The sequence below is a fragment of the Ahaetulla prasina genome, chromosome 6, assembly GCF_028640845.1.
Source record: "Ahaetulla prasina isolate Xishuangbanna chromosome 6, ASM2864084v1, whole genome shotgun sequence".
Classification (NCBI taxonomy): domain Eukaryota; kingdom Metazoa; phylum Chordata; class Lepidosauria; order Squamata; family Colubridae; genus Ahaetulla; species Ahaetulla prasina.
In genome coordinates this window covers 13,480,252-13,493,037 of record NC_080544.1, presented here as the reverse complement: position 1 = coordinate 13,493,037, position 12,786 = coordinate 13,480,252, and the positions used below count along the sequence as shown (strand labels likewise).

General features: G+C 46.3%; 1 protein-coding gene across 1 annotated transcript in view; it reads left to right on the top strand.

The window, feature by feature from the left end:
* The first annotated feature begins 1,163 nt into the window (after positions 1-1,163).
* The window catches only part of ZCCHC24 (zinc finger CCHC-type containing 24), a 189,396-nt gene continuing 177,773 nt past the window's right edge, over positions 1,164-12,786 (top strand). The window contains exon 1 of the mRNA XM_058189521.1: positions 1,164-1,974. Coding sequence (XP_058045504.1) covers positions 1,729-1,974 — 246 coding nt within the window. The 5' untranslated portion in view covers positions 1,164-1,728. The remainder of the gene's footprint in view (positions 1,975-12,786) is intronic.

The following is a 12,786-nucleotide window of genomic DNA, read 5'->3' as shown; positions in this document are numbered from 1 at the left end:
GCCCCAAAAACGGGCTGTGGGGTGTGTGTGCATGCTGCGTCCTTGGCCCCACACATTCATGTTCAAGCCCCGCATCCCCCGCACATGCGCGCACAACCCTCCACCCCCCACGCATGCAAGAGCATCTCCTGCATGTGCCCCACCCCCTGCACATCCCAAAAATCAGCTGACCAGCAGGAGGCGCACACGCGCATGCGGGGTTGGAGCTGAGCCGGGAGACAGCTCATGGGCCCACAGAGAGGGCTCTGCCTGCCAGCTGTGGCACACGTGTCATAGGTTCGCCATCACGTCCCTACACCAGGGGTCTGCAAACTTGGCTCTTTTAAGACTTGTGGACTTCAACTCCCAGAGTTCCTCCTGGCAAAGCTGTCTGAGGAACTCTGGGAGTTGAAGTCCACAAGTCTTAAAAGAGCCAAGTTTGCAGACCCCCGCCCTACACATATTTCTGACAAATGGCAGTCCAATCTCTTCTTGAAAGCCTCCCGTGATGAAGCTCCCACAACTTCTGAAGGCAACTTCTGTTCCATTCAGTTGATTGTTCTCACTGTTCTCACTGTCCTCCTCCTCATTTCCAGGTTGAATCTCTCCTTGTTCAGTTTCCATCCATTATTCCTTGTCTGGCCTTCAGGTGCTTTGGAAAACAACTCGACCTCCCTCCTCTCTGTGACTTGACCGCAGCTGGAAGGATATAAGAAGTTGTCCAAAGGCAAGGGTCTCCAACCTTGGCCACTTTAAAGACTTGTGGACTTCAACTCCCAGAATTCCTCAGCCAGCAAAGCTTTTGGGGGACACCCCCCCCCGTCCAAAGTACACGCTTGAAACCCAAGAAAGTCCTTCTCCAAGCTGGTGCCAGACTCCAGACTCCGATTTAAAACCCAAGCCAGGCAAAGGCTTGCATCCTGTAAGAAGAGGCGTCTACGTTTTTTTCGGGGTGGGTGGATGGATGGGTGGGTGGGAGAATGGGGGAAGAGAACCAAAGGGAAAGCAAGGCGCTCAGCTCTCTTCCGATTGGCCCACCTCTTCCCCAACGTTCAAAGTTTTCCGAAGCCCGGAACTTTCAGCCACCAATCGCCTTTCCTTCTCCCGGCCCTCCCCTCCACCCCGCTCGGACCCGTCTCCCCCTCCCTTCCCAACCCTCCAGTTGGGAGTTATTCCTATTGCGACGAGGTGGTGCTGAAGGAGTGCGCGAGCCCTTCCCTCCGCCCCGGAGTAGGAGGGAGTGAGGATAAAGCCAGATAGCGGATCGGGCTCGGCCAGGACAGCAGCAGCAGAGGCCGGAGGGGGGCGAGAGGAAGAGGAGGAAGAGGAGGAGGAGGCAGAGCGCCTGCAAAGAACTCCGCCAAGGGCTGCGATTCCCGCGGCGGGAGCAGTCCAAGTCGGTCTCCGCAGCTATGCCGGGGGCGAGCGGGGCGTTGCGGCTGCTGGAGAGTCCCGGGGCGCTTTAGGCAGAGCTGCGACGGGGCCGGGTAGAAGAAGATCGAGGGCGCCGGGCAGCCGAGCGGCTTTTCCCCGCCTTCCTTCCCTCCTTCCCTCCTGGAGCTGGGTCCCCGCGGGGAGGAAGACGCCCCCCCAGGAGAAGTGGGGGAGCCAGCCGAGCGAGCCCCGGGGGTTTGAGGAGGAGGAGGAGGAGGAAGAAGAAGAAGAAGAAGAAGAGGGGAAGGAGGAAGAGGAGGGGGAGAAGAGGGGAGGGGTCCCGTCCGCCAGCGGGCCCTTCGACCCGGGGCAAGGATGAGTCTCTTGTCAGCCATCGAGACCACCGCCGCCTCCGTCTACCAGCCGGCCCAGTTGCTCAACTGGGTTTACCTCTCCTTGCAAGACACCCACCAGGCCAGCGCCTTCGACGCCTTTCGGCCGGAGTCTTCCTCCACGCAGCACCCGGAGCTCGGCTACCCTAGCAAGAGCAGCGCCGAGCTGGGCACCTCCTCGCTCAATTCGAGTTACCTAAGCAGCTTCCTCCAGCTGCAGAGGAACGAGGTGAGCGGCTCCCCTGGAAGGGCGGACAAGCGTGTGTGTGTGTGTGTGTGTGTGTGTGAGAGAGAGAGGGGTCTTCAGCCGACCCCTTACCCCGCACCCCCCCCCCGCAGAAATGCCTGCGGGAAGTCTGGAAGGGGGGGGAAAAGGGGAGGGGGGCTAGCGGGGCGACCGGCGGGATCGCGAGCCCTCCGCTCTCAGCTGGGGGGTGGGGATGGGTGGGGGGGTCGGCCTGCCAGAGGCGACCCCGAGGGAGTTTGACTTTGATGGCTGGTTCTGCCAAAGGAAGGGAAGAAGAGCCGAGCGAGCGAAGCCGGACGGGGAGGGGAACGGCTGGGAAAAGTTTGCGGAAAAGTTAGCTCATCCTTCAAAACTTTGGTACCGCCATGATGCCTTTTTTTTTCTTTTTTACAGTATGTGGCTTTTCGTAAATGATTTCAAGATCTTTCTTGCTTTCCTTTCCTCCCTCCCTCCCTCTCCTTCCTTCCTTCCTTCCTTCCTTTTTCCTTCCTTCCTTTCCTTCCTTACCTCCCTCCCTCCCTCCCTTCCTCTCTCCTTCCTTCGTTCCCTTTTCCTTCCTTTCCTTCTTTCCTTCCTTTCCTTCCTTCCTCTCTCTCCTTCCTTCATTCCTTTTTCCTTCCTTCCTTCCTTCCCTTCCTTCTTTCGTTCCCTTCCTTCCTTCCCTCCCTCCCTTTCCTTCCTTTCCTTCCTACCTTCCCTCCCTCCCTCGCTTCCTTTCCTTTCCTTCCTTTCCTCCTTTCCTTCCCTCCCTCCCTCGCTTCCTTTCCTTCCTTTCCTTCCTTTCCTCCCTCCCTTCTCTTTGCTGGATTATTTGAAAACTAGAAGGTATTTGGTGATTCAATCAGCAGATTTTTTACCCACAATAAGGAAAAAATGACTTTGAAAAATGTTTCTCTTCTTGGGAAGAAGATGTGGGATCTCGAAGTCAAATTGCTGGCTCAGTTTAAAGTAGTGAGGAGAAGAAATAAACTGGTGGGCTTGAATGCATCTGACAACTGAATAGAGGGTTGTGACTTGAACTGGGACACAGTTTTACGAGGGTTTCCTATTTTGATCCCTGGGGAGTGAGTTATTTTGAGAGACATGGGGGAGTATATCTGAAGAATGCCCTCACCTCTCAGACTCAAGGCAGACTTCACTGGAGTTTCACAACATGGTATTATGGTCAATAATTACCCAGGGTTTGGTGAGAAGAAATACTGACATCTAAAATCTGTGGGGGAAGAGATGTGGGCAGACATGTTACCCTTGCAAGTCAACCTTTGCATGGGACACGATTCATTTCTGAATCTCAGATAACCCAAGAGTAGCCCTTTCTGGATCAAGCTAAGATCTATCACGGTCCAGTCGCTGGTGGGGGCGGGGGCTCATGGTATCTTTTGGAATCCCTCAACCATCATTGGGCTAAACTAGATGGGCTTGATTCCCCCTTTCAGAACATCTTAGTCAGGTGATAGAAATCACTAGTGGGGAGTGGATTTCGCTTCCCACAATGGCTAGTAGAATGCTTTGGAGGCATGTTGTTCCCAGTCCAAAGATAACACTGAGTCTCTAGATGAGGATTTCTTAGCCTTGGAAGCTTGAAGATGTGTAGACTTCAATTCTAGCAGAACTGGATGGGGAATTCTGGGAGTTGATATCTACTCGACTTCAAGGTTCCAAGATTGAGAAACACCGGTCTAGGATCATGGTCTTTAAGAGATCGGTCCTTAAGGGAAAGTATCCAAACTCCATCATTGCATCTTGTGAGACTGAATTCCACAGTTGAGTTAGGCAATTTTCTAAATTCCTTGTCAGTAAACTTCATGGGATGATCCCTGATCCTAGTGGATGGAGAGAGGGAGACAAATGTCTCCCTAACTTCTCTTTCCATGCCTTGCAGAAATCTTAGGTCATTATCAGTAGGCTGATCTAGGAAGTCAAACAAACATCCTGGAGAAAAGCAATTAATTTCCTAGTTGTCAAAAAAACATGCAAACAGGTTGATATCCTTCCTTTTCTTTCCTTTCCTTTCCTTTCCTTTCCTTTCTTTTCCTTTCCTTTCCTTTCCTTTCCTTTCTTCCTCCCTCCACTTTCCTTCCTTGTCTTCCTTTTCTTCCTTACTTCCTTACTCCCTCCCTCCCTCCCTCTCTTCTTTCTTTCTTTCTTTCTTTCCTTCCTTCCTTCCTTCCTTCCTTCCTTCCTTCCTTCCTTCCTTCCTTCCTTCCTTCCTTCCTTCCTTTCTTCCTTCCTTTTGCCTGTTACAATAATGTACAAGCATTGAGAAAGTATTCATTTATTTTATTTATTTTATTTTGTCACACAGTATATATAAGCATAAGCATGAAATAACTATACAATATAGAAGTATGTACATAAGTATAGGTATGTAATAACTATATTAATTGGATATAACAAAAGGGAACAACAGGACAGGAATGGTAGGCACGCTTGTGCTCTTATGCATGTCCCTTACAGACCTCTTAGAAATGGGGTGAGGTCAATAGTAGACAGTTTTTGGCTGAAATTTTTGGGATTTTGGGAAGAGACCACAGAGTCAGGTAGTTTATTCCAGGCATTAACAACTCTGTACTGAAGCTTTAACCAAAAACTTTCTACTATTGACCTCACCCCATTCCTAAGAGGACCATAAGGGGCGTGCATAAGCACACAAACGTGCCTACTGTTCCTGTCCTATTGTTTTTCTTTTCTTCTTCCTATATATATATATATGCTAAGTCATTTTCTGCAATCAAGATTGGAGTGGTTAACATTAAGCTTAAATCTGTTGTGTGCTCGTGTATTGTTGCGATTGAAGCTGAAGTAGTCTTCGACAGGAAGGACATTGTATCTTAGTATCTTAGCTACAATTACCATAATTCCCAAGCAAGGCATCCAGTATTGCTTGGACATGTTATTGTCATTGTCAGCCATTCAGTCATGTCCAACCTTCAGCCATTCTATAGATCAGCCCTCTCCATGCCCCCTCTGCCTTGCACCACCTCCTTCAGATCCATCATGGTCGTCCCGGTGCTCAATAGTTCAATAGCCTTTATTGTCAATGTACATCATGTATACAATGAAATTGTATTGTGTCCAGCCGTGTTTTCCTTTTTCCCAGCATGACTGACTTTTCAAATGAGTCAGCTCTAATGACATGACCAAAGTATGACAACCTCTGTTTGGTGATCTTGGCTTCAAGTGATATTTTCAAGTGACGTTCAGTCTAGGACTTCATGCCGTCCATGGGATGCGTAATAGTTGCCTCCAGCTGCACAAATCAAAGGCGTCCACCCTTCTCCTAATCTACCTTGTTCAGAGTCGAAGTCTCATGGCCATAAGTAGCAATTTGACAAAATTATTGCATCAATCTACATTTAGAAGAATGGAATGGAATGGAATGGAATGGAATAGAATAGAATAGAATAGAATAGAATAGAATAGAATAGAATAGAATAGAATAGGTGGAATAGAATAAATGGAATGGAATGGAATGGAATGGAATAGAATAGAATAGAATAGAATAGAATAGAATAGGGAATTGAAATAGAATAAGGAATAAGAATAGAATAAGGAATTGGAATAGAATAAGGAATAGGAATAGAATAGAATAGAATAGAATAGAATAGAATATGCAATGCAATGGAGTGGAGTGGAGTGGAATGGAATGGAATCGAATCGAATAGAATATGCAATGGAATGGAGTGGAATGGAATGGAATCGAATAGAATATGGAATGGAATGGAATGGAGTAGAATAGAATAGAATAGAATAGAATAGAATAGAATAGAATAGAGCTGAAAGGGACCTTCTAGTCAAGGGGTCACCAACCTTTCGGACCTCAGGGACCACTAAATTCATAATTATAAATCCAGCGGACCACCAATATCAATTTTAAAAAAAGATAAATAGTATTTAGTGCAATATAAAAAATGCAAATAATTTTTCTGCGGACCACCAAAATTTCCACGGACCACTGGTTAGTGACCACTGTTCTAGTCCACACCCCTGCTCAAGCAGGAGACCTTTACACCATCTCAGATGAGTGGCTTCTGAGTCTGATGTCTTTACTCTTCCAGATGTTATTCATGCTAGGTATTGCAGTTCTTCCAAATCTTTTGATCTCAGGGCTCCAGTCACCATTTTGGTTGATTTTAGAACCCAGGGAGATAAATTCCTTTACAGTTTTTGATGGTCTCATTGTCTATCTGCACTCCCACCTGTGTCTTCTCTGCGCTACCTTTGTTTTCTTGATGTTAAGGTGCAGCCCACATTTTTCACTTCCGGTTTTGATTCTCAGGATTAGCCACTCCAGATCGTCCTTGCTTTCCACAAGCAAACGTTGCATCATCTGCATATCAGAGTTTGTTGATATTCCTACCACCGATTTTAACCGCCATGGACATGTTGTAGACAAAGGCGATTGAAGAATAAGAAGAAATGGCTACGTTTACGAACTGTGAAAAGAGCAGAATCCCTTGTAGGTTCTTGACCACTCTTCCTTTTCACAGTTTAATCTTGGTTGTGTGTAAATGTTGACCTTTGCACTCGGTTGTGAAACTTTTCCCTCTCAAAGCTTTTTAACCCTCCCGGTGAAGTGGTCCCTCTGCCAATGTTTGCAGAATGTCTTCAGGCAACGCAGGGAAATGATGTCACAGGATGGGCTGGGTATCACAACAAGAGTTGTGTGCTTGTTACCTCTTCCTCTGTGGGATATCTGTGTGGGTCAATTGTGTGGATTGTATGAAAGCGGCTTGCCAAATGTGAGAAAATATAGCCGCCAGCAGATGAAGGACATTTTTTTACAAATTAGTTGCTCTTCAATTTTAACCCACCAAAGTAACCATAGAAAGTAGATCTGAATAGACTGACTAGTAATGTACATAAGAGCCATTGTTTGTGTTGTTGGTTGCAATGCTGAAGTAACGCTTGGGTAAAACTGTGTCTTGGCCTAGTTTGAAAAGGTCAAGGATTGGTTAAGTTACTCAACACGATGATGGTTGCATTCTCTACAGCAGGGATGGGGAATATTGGCCCGTTTATGACTTGTAGACTTCAACTCCCAGAATTCCTGAGCCAACATTCCTGGCTGGCTCAGGAATTCTGGGTGTTGAAGTCCACAAGTCATAAAGGACTGACGTGACCGGCAGAACTGTCCTTTCATTCATAAAAACATATTCCATAATACAGCTGTTATTTATTGACATGCCATAAACTGCTTCACTATTCCTGTGGCTACAGATTAATACGGCTCTCAAGGCGGGGAATTACTCCATCTATTTAAGTCTTTCCGAAGCTGGCATTTTCAAGCTTTTAAATCATTTGTTTCCCAATCTGGGTACCTTCCAGATTGTTTGAACTTCAACTCACAGAATGCCTCCGCCATGATGGCCATTGCTGAGAGTCATGGGATGGTGATAGGAATGAAGGGAGACCTATAATCCGCACAGGAAGTCACCGTAAAGACAGATGGGATTCTGTTCAGAGGTGGGTTTCAGCAAGTTCTGACCAGTTCTGGAGAACGAGTAGCGGAAATTTTGAGTAGTTCAGAGAACCAGTAGTAAAAATTCTGACTGGCCCCGCCCCCATCTCTTCTCTGCCTCCCGAGTCCCAGCTGATCAAGAGGAAATGGGGATTTTGCAGTAACCTTCCCCTGGAGAGGGGTGGGAATGGAGATTTTACAGTATCCTTCCCCTGCCACGGCCACCAAGCCCCACCCACAGAACTGGTAGTAAAAATTCTGACTGGCCCTGCCCCCTGTCTCTTCTCTGCCTCCCGAGTCCCAGCTGATCAAGAGGAAATGGGGATTTTGCAGTAACCTTCCCCTGGAGTGGGGAAGGAATGGAGATTTTACAGTATCCTTCCTGTTGTGTCCTTGCACCTGTTCGTGAATAAATAGAAAGTTATTGGACTCCGTGCTTCTGTCCTCTTTTCTGGGGTTCTCCAGATTAATACTTCCCCTGCCACCCGCACCAAGCCATGCCACGCCCACCAAGCCCCACCCACAGAACTGGTAGCAAAAAGTTTTGAAACCCACCAGTGATTCTGTTCCTTCCTGCTTGTTAATCTGCCTGGAGGAAAGGAAAATAAAAACAAAGAGAATGGATAGCCTGATTGGGATGGAGCCACCGTGGATGGAGTTATCCAGAGGCTTAAAACGCCCACGTTGTGTTTCATTCCCTTGTGGAGAGATGTGGCTGTGGACAGGCCACGAGGGAGAGGAAGTTCTACACATTGGAGGAACCACTCTAGATGGTTCTCTGGGAAGGCAGGTGCAAGAGAAAAGCACGGCCTTTTATTAACTCCCATGTGCCTCACTGGAGTGACTTTGGAATTACTTTACTTTCCACTCCAAATGAATCCTGGGCGTTTTTTGTAACCCTGCAGCTGACTCGGTTCAGCTGTTCTCTTGGCACACTTTCTGCCCATGACCCAGATAACTGCATCTGCAAATACAGCTGCCGTGTGTGTACGTGTGCGTGCAAACACTCCCTCTTGAGCGCCCCTCCCAGCCAATGTGTGGCCTCAACTAAATAAGTCTCGGTGGTGGCCTCGTTCAAGCTGTAACCCACCGAGAAATGCGGGGGGGGGGACACAAATAAACAACAACAACAACAATGTTAACAGCTTCTTGGCCTCAGTAACGGGATCTTAGTTGAAGAATTTTTTTCTCCTCTCGTTTGAAAGTTCCTTGCCATCTTTGCAGGTCAATGGGTCATCATCCAGGAGGTTGAAGGAAAGGAAAATAAAGCTCTTATACGTTAGATGGAAATGTCTTAATTATCTAATGAAGCCACAAAAGGGGTTGAGACTCTAGAAAGAGTGCAGAGAAGAGCAACAAAGAGGGGACTGGAGGCTAAAACATCTAAAGAATGGCTGCAGGAATTGGGTATGTCTAGTTCAGGGGTCAGCAACCCGCGGCTCTGGAGCTGCATGTGGCTTTTTCAACCCTCTGCTATGGCTTCCTGTTGCCAGTCAGTAAAAGGAAAAAGCATGCCGTGCTAGGAGGAGAGTCTATGGTGGGGGAACCAGACTTTCAGTCAGCAGAGGAAAAAGGATGCCGTGCTAGGAGGAGACTCTATGATGGGAGAACTGGACTTCTGGTTGGCTCCAGAATTGAACGGGGGGGGGGGGGGCTTCTGGTTAGGATCTTTGTGATTCTTTGAGTGTTTAAGGTTGCCGATCCCTGGTCTAGTTTAATTAAAAGAAGGACCAGGGGTGACATGATAGCAGTGTTCCGATATCTCATGGACTGCCACAAAGAAGAGGGAGTCAAGCTATTCTCCAAAGCACCTGAGGGCAGGACAAGATGCAACGGATGGAAACTAATCAAGGAGAGAAGCAACTTAGAACTAAGGAGAAATTTCCTGACAGTGAGAACAATCAACCAGTGGAACAACTTGCCTCCAGAAGTTGTGGTTACTCCAACCCTGGAAGTTTTTAAAGAAGAGATTGGACAACCATTTGTCTAAAATGGAATAGGGTTTCCTGCCTAAGCAGGGTGGGGGGGTTCGACTAGAAGACCTCCAGGGTCCCTTCCCACTCTGTTATTCTGTGCTGTTCTAATGAGAAGAAGAGGGGGAGAGACCTCATCTCAGACCAGCTCGCTTAAAGAAGTCGGTCTCTGGCATCTCAATTTAAAACGTGTGCGCGCACTAAGAAAAACATGTCGAAAAACATGTAGAAAGAAAATCTATCCTGCTGTGCTTCCAAAGGCTCATTAGATTCCAGAAAGCCTGTGAACTTTACTTTGGAATGAGGACTCAAACGTACAGTCTCTCGACAATCCTAGGATATCTTTAAAAAGAACCACAAAATTATGTGCAGGAACAAAGGGGCGGAGGAGGGAGGGAAATGATGTCGCATGAACGATTGTGTGTGCGTGAACGAATGCACAAATGATCTTTGTGCAACGGTGCTTGTGTTATCAGAGCAGCTTCTCTGGTGGTGGGATTCATCCGGTTCTGTCCAGACTGCACAAACCGGTAGCGGTGACTGCGAGAGGCTCCGCCCAATTGCCCGGAAGTAAAGCATGATTAACTGCACATGCTCATATTTGCAAACTGGTAGGGAAGGTAAGAAGCACCTCTGGGCTTCTCAGCACATCCGTGGTTGCAATCCTGCAAAGTTTAGGGCATAGGTACAACATTTGCAGTACAACATTCTCGCTGTACAACATTCACTAAGTAACCACTTTAAGTTACAATAGCCCTAGTGGCTAAGATGCTGAGCTTGTCGATCGAAACGTCAGCAGTTCAGCGGTTTGAATCCCTAGTGCCGTGTAATGGGGTGAGCTCCCGTTATTTTTCCCAGCTTCTGCCAACCTAGCAATTTGAAAGCTCATAAAAAATGCAAGTAGTAAAATAGGGACTACCTTTGGTGGGAAGGTAACAGCGTTCCGTGCGCCTTTGGTGTTGAATCATGCCGGCCACATGACCACGGAGACATCTTCGGACAGTGCTGGCTCTTCTTGAAACGGAGATGAGTACCGCCCCCTAGAGTCGGGAACGACTAGCACATATGTGCAAAGCGAACCTTTACCTTTACCTTTTAGCCCTGGGGGGTGGGGGGATGACGTGTGACTGGTCCTTGCACTTATAACCTTCATGGTGTCCTCACAGTCCTGCTATCTATTTCCGATGGTTGCCACTGGGGATCTTCCAAGTGGACATCCAAAAAGCAAAGTCAGTGGGGACCCCGGATTCATTTCACGACTGCATGATTGACTTAAACAACCGGCAAAAAAAAAAAAAAAAGTTAGTGAAAATGTGGTACAATTCACTTCATAGCCACTTTGCTTAGCAAAGAAACCATGATCATAAGTTGAGGATTTGTCTGTATTCGTTTCGTACCCGTTTTATCATTTTAATGGCTTTTTAGTAAAGCAGAGAGAAGGAGGAAAAAAAGGAGGATGTATTTATTATTATGGTTCATTGCACAGTCAGCCAGATATTTAGACCGGATTTGGAGTTTTTATTCGCCCGTGGACTCCTTCCCAAGCATCTAAGATAGACAGATGTTGATATATTTTGTAGGGTTACAGATATAGAATAGAATAGAATAGAATTTATTGGCCAAGTGTGATTGGACACACAAGGAATTTGTTTTGGTGCATATTGTCTCAGTGTACATAAAAGAAAAAGAAAAAGAAAAAAAATACATCAAAAGTACATTTACAACACAAATGATGGCCATAGGTTGCAATTTAACCCTTAATGATAGCAACAAAAAGTTACAGTCGTACAGTCATAAGTGGGAAGAGATTGGTGATGGAAACGATGAGAAGATTAATAGTAGTGCAGATTTAGTAAATAGTTTGACAGTGTTGAGGGAATTATTTGTTTAGCAGAGTGATGGCCTTCGGGGAAAAACTGTTCTTGTGTCTAGTTGTTCTGGTGTGCATTGCTCTGTGGTGTCGTTTTGATGGTAGGAGTTGAAACATTTTATGTCCAGGATGTGAGGGATCTATAAATATTTACACACACACACACACACACACACACACACACACACACACACACATGTACACATACATACATACATACATATCGTCGCAGGATGAAAGAGGCAGCTGGACTTTCTGGTTTTTCTTTGAAGACGTCTCGCTTCTTGGATGAGGAGCTTCTTCTTGAAGTCAGGAAGCTTCTTGGATGAGAAGCGAAACATCTTCAAAGAAAACCCAGAAAGTCCAATTGCCTCTTGAAAAAAAGCAACTTTGGGACAATCACGACCTGGATGGCTGAAAATCTCTTGCAGGATGAAAGCTGTTCTGAGTAAGCTGCCTTTTGCAATTGACTGATGGCGATTTTCTCAATGCTGATGAAGGTGTTCAAGTTGATGCTCCAGATGCTTTGGGGTTGCACCCGAGGTACTTATCCCTACCAGTACACGTAGTCCTTGACTTGCAACAGTTCATTTAGTGACCGTTCAAAGTCACAGCGGCACTGAATAAAGTGACTTAGTACCCCTTTTCACAGTTACGACCTTTGCAGCTTCCCCGTATTTACGACGGTTGCCATGTCTCAGGGTTATGTGATCACCTTTTGCAACCTTCTGACAAAGGCAAAGACAATGGGGAAACCAGGTTTTCTGAACAACCGGGTTACTAACTTATCAACTGCAGGGATTCACTTAATAACTGTGGCGAGGAAGGTCATAAAATAGGGTAAAACTCACTTAACAAATGTCTCACTTAACAACAGAAATGTTGGGCTCAATTGTAGTCATAAGCCAAGGACTACCTGTACTATCTTTGCTTTCTTTTGCCACAGTCATTCTATTTCTATTTGTAGGTCTTTGTATTTTGTGAACTTCTCCAGTATTTTCTCTTCTGCTGTCTCCAGGTACCGCCACGTCCGTTTTCCAGACTTTTTGTCTTTCTTATTGACAGTGGTAAAGTCTGGGGTGTTATGTGGCATATTATTATTGTTATATTTTTTTTAAAAAAAGAGAGAATCAGCAAGAGCAAAAAGCATTTAGAGTGCATAATTTACGAAAAGTATAACTATCTTAACATCCACAATCCCGATCAAGAGGTAAATACTTATGTTTCCTAATAATAAATTTGGCACTAATAGCAGGCATTGAAAGTTCTTATAGGATAGTTTTGATTTACAAGTTTTAGGAGTCCTGTTTAGTAACCCTGCAGCGACACAGAGAGAAGCGGGGGGGGGGGATCAAGCTATTTTCCAAAGCACCCGAAGGCCACACAAGGAACAATGGATGGAAACTGGTCAAGGAGAGTTTGAACCTGGAAATAAGGAGAAATTTTCTGACAGTGAGAACAATCAACCCATGGAACAGAAGTTGCCTTCG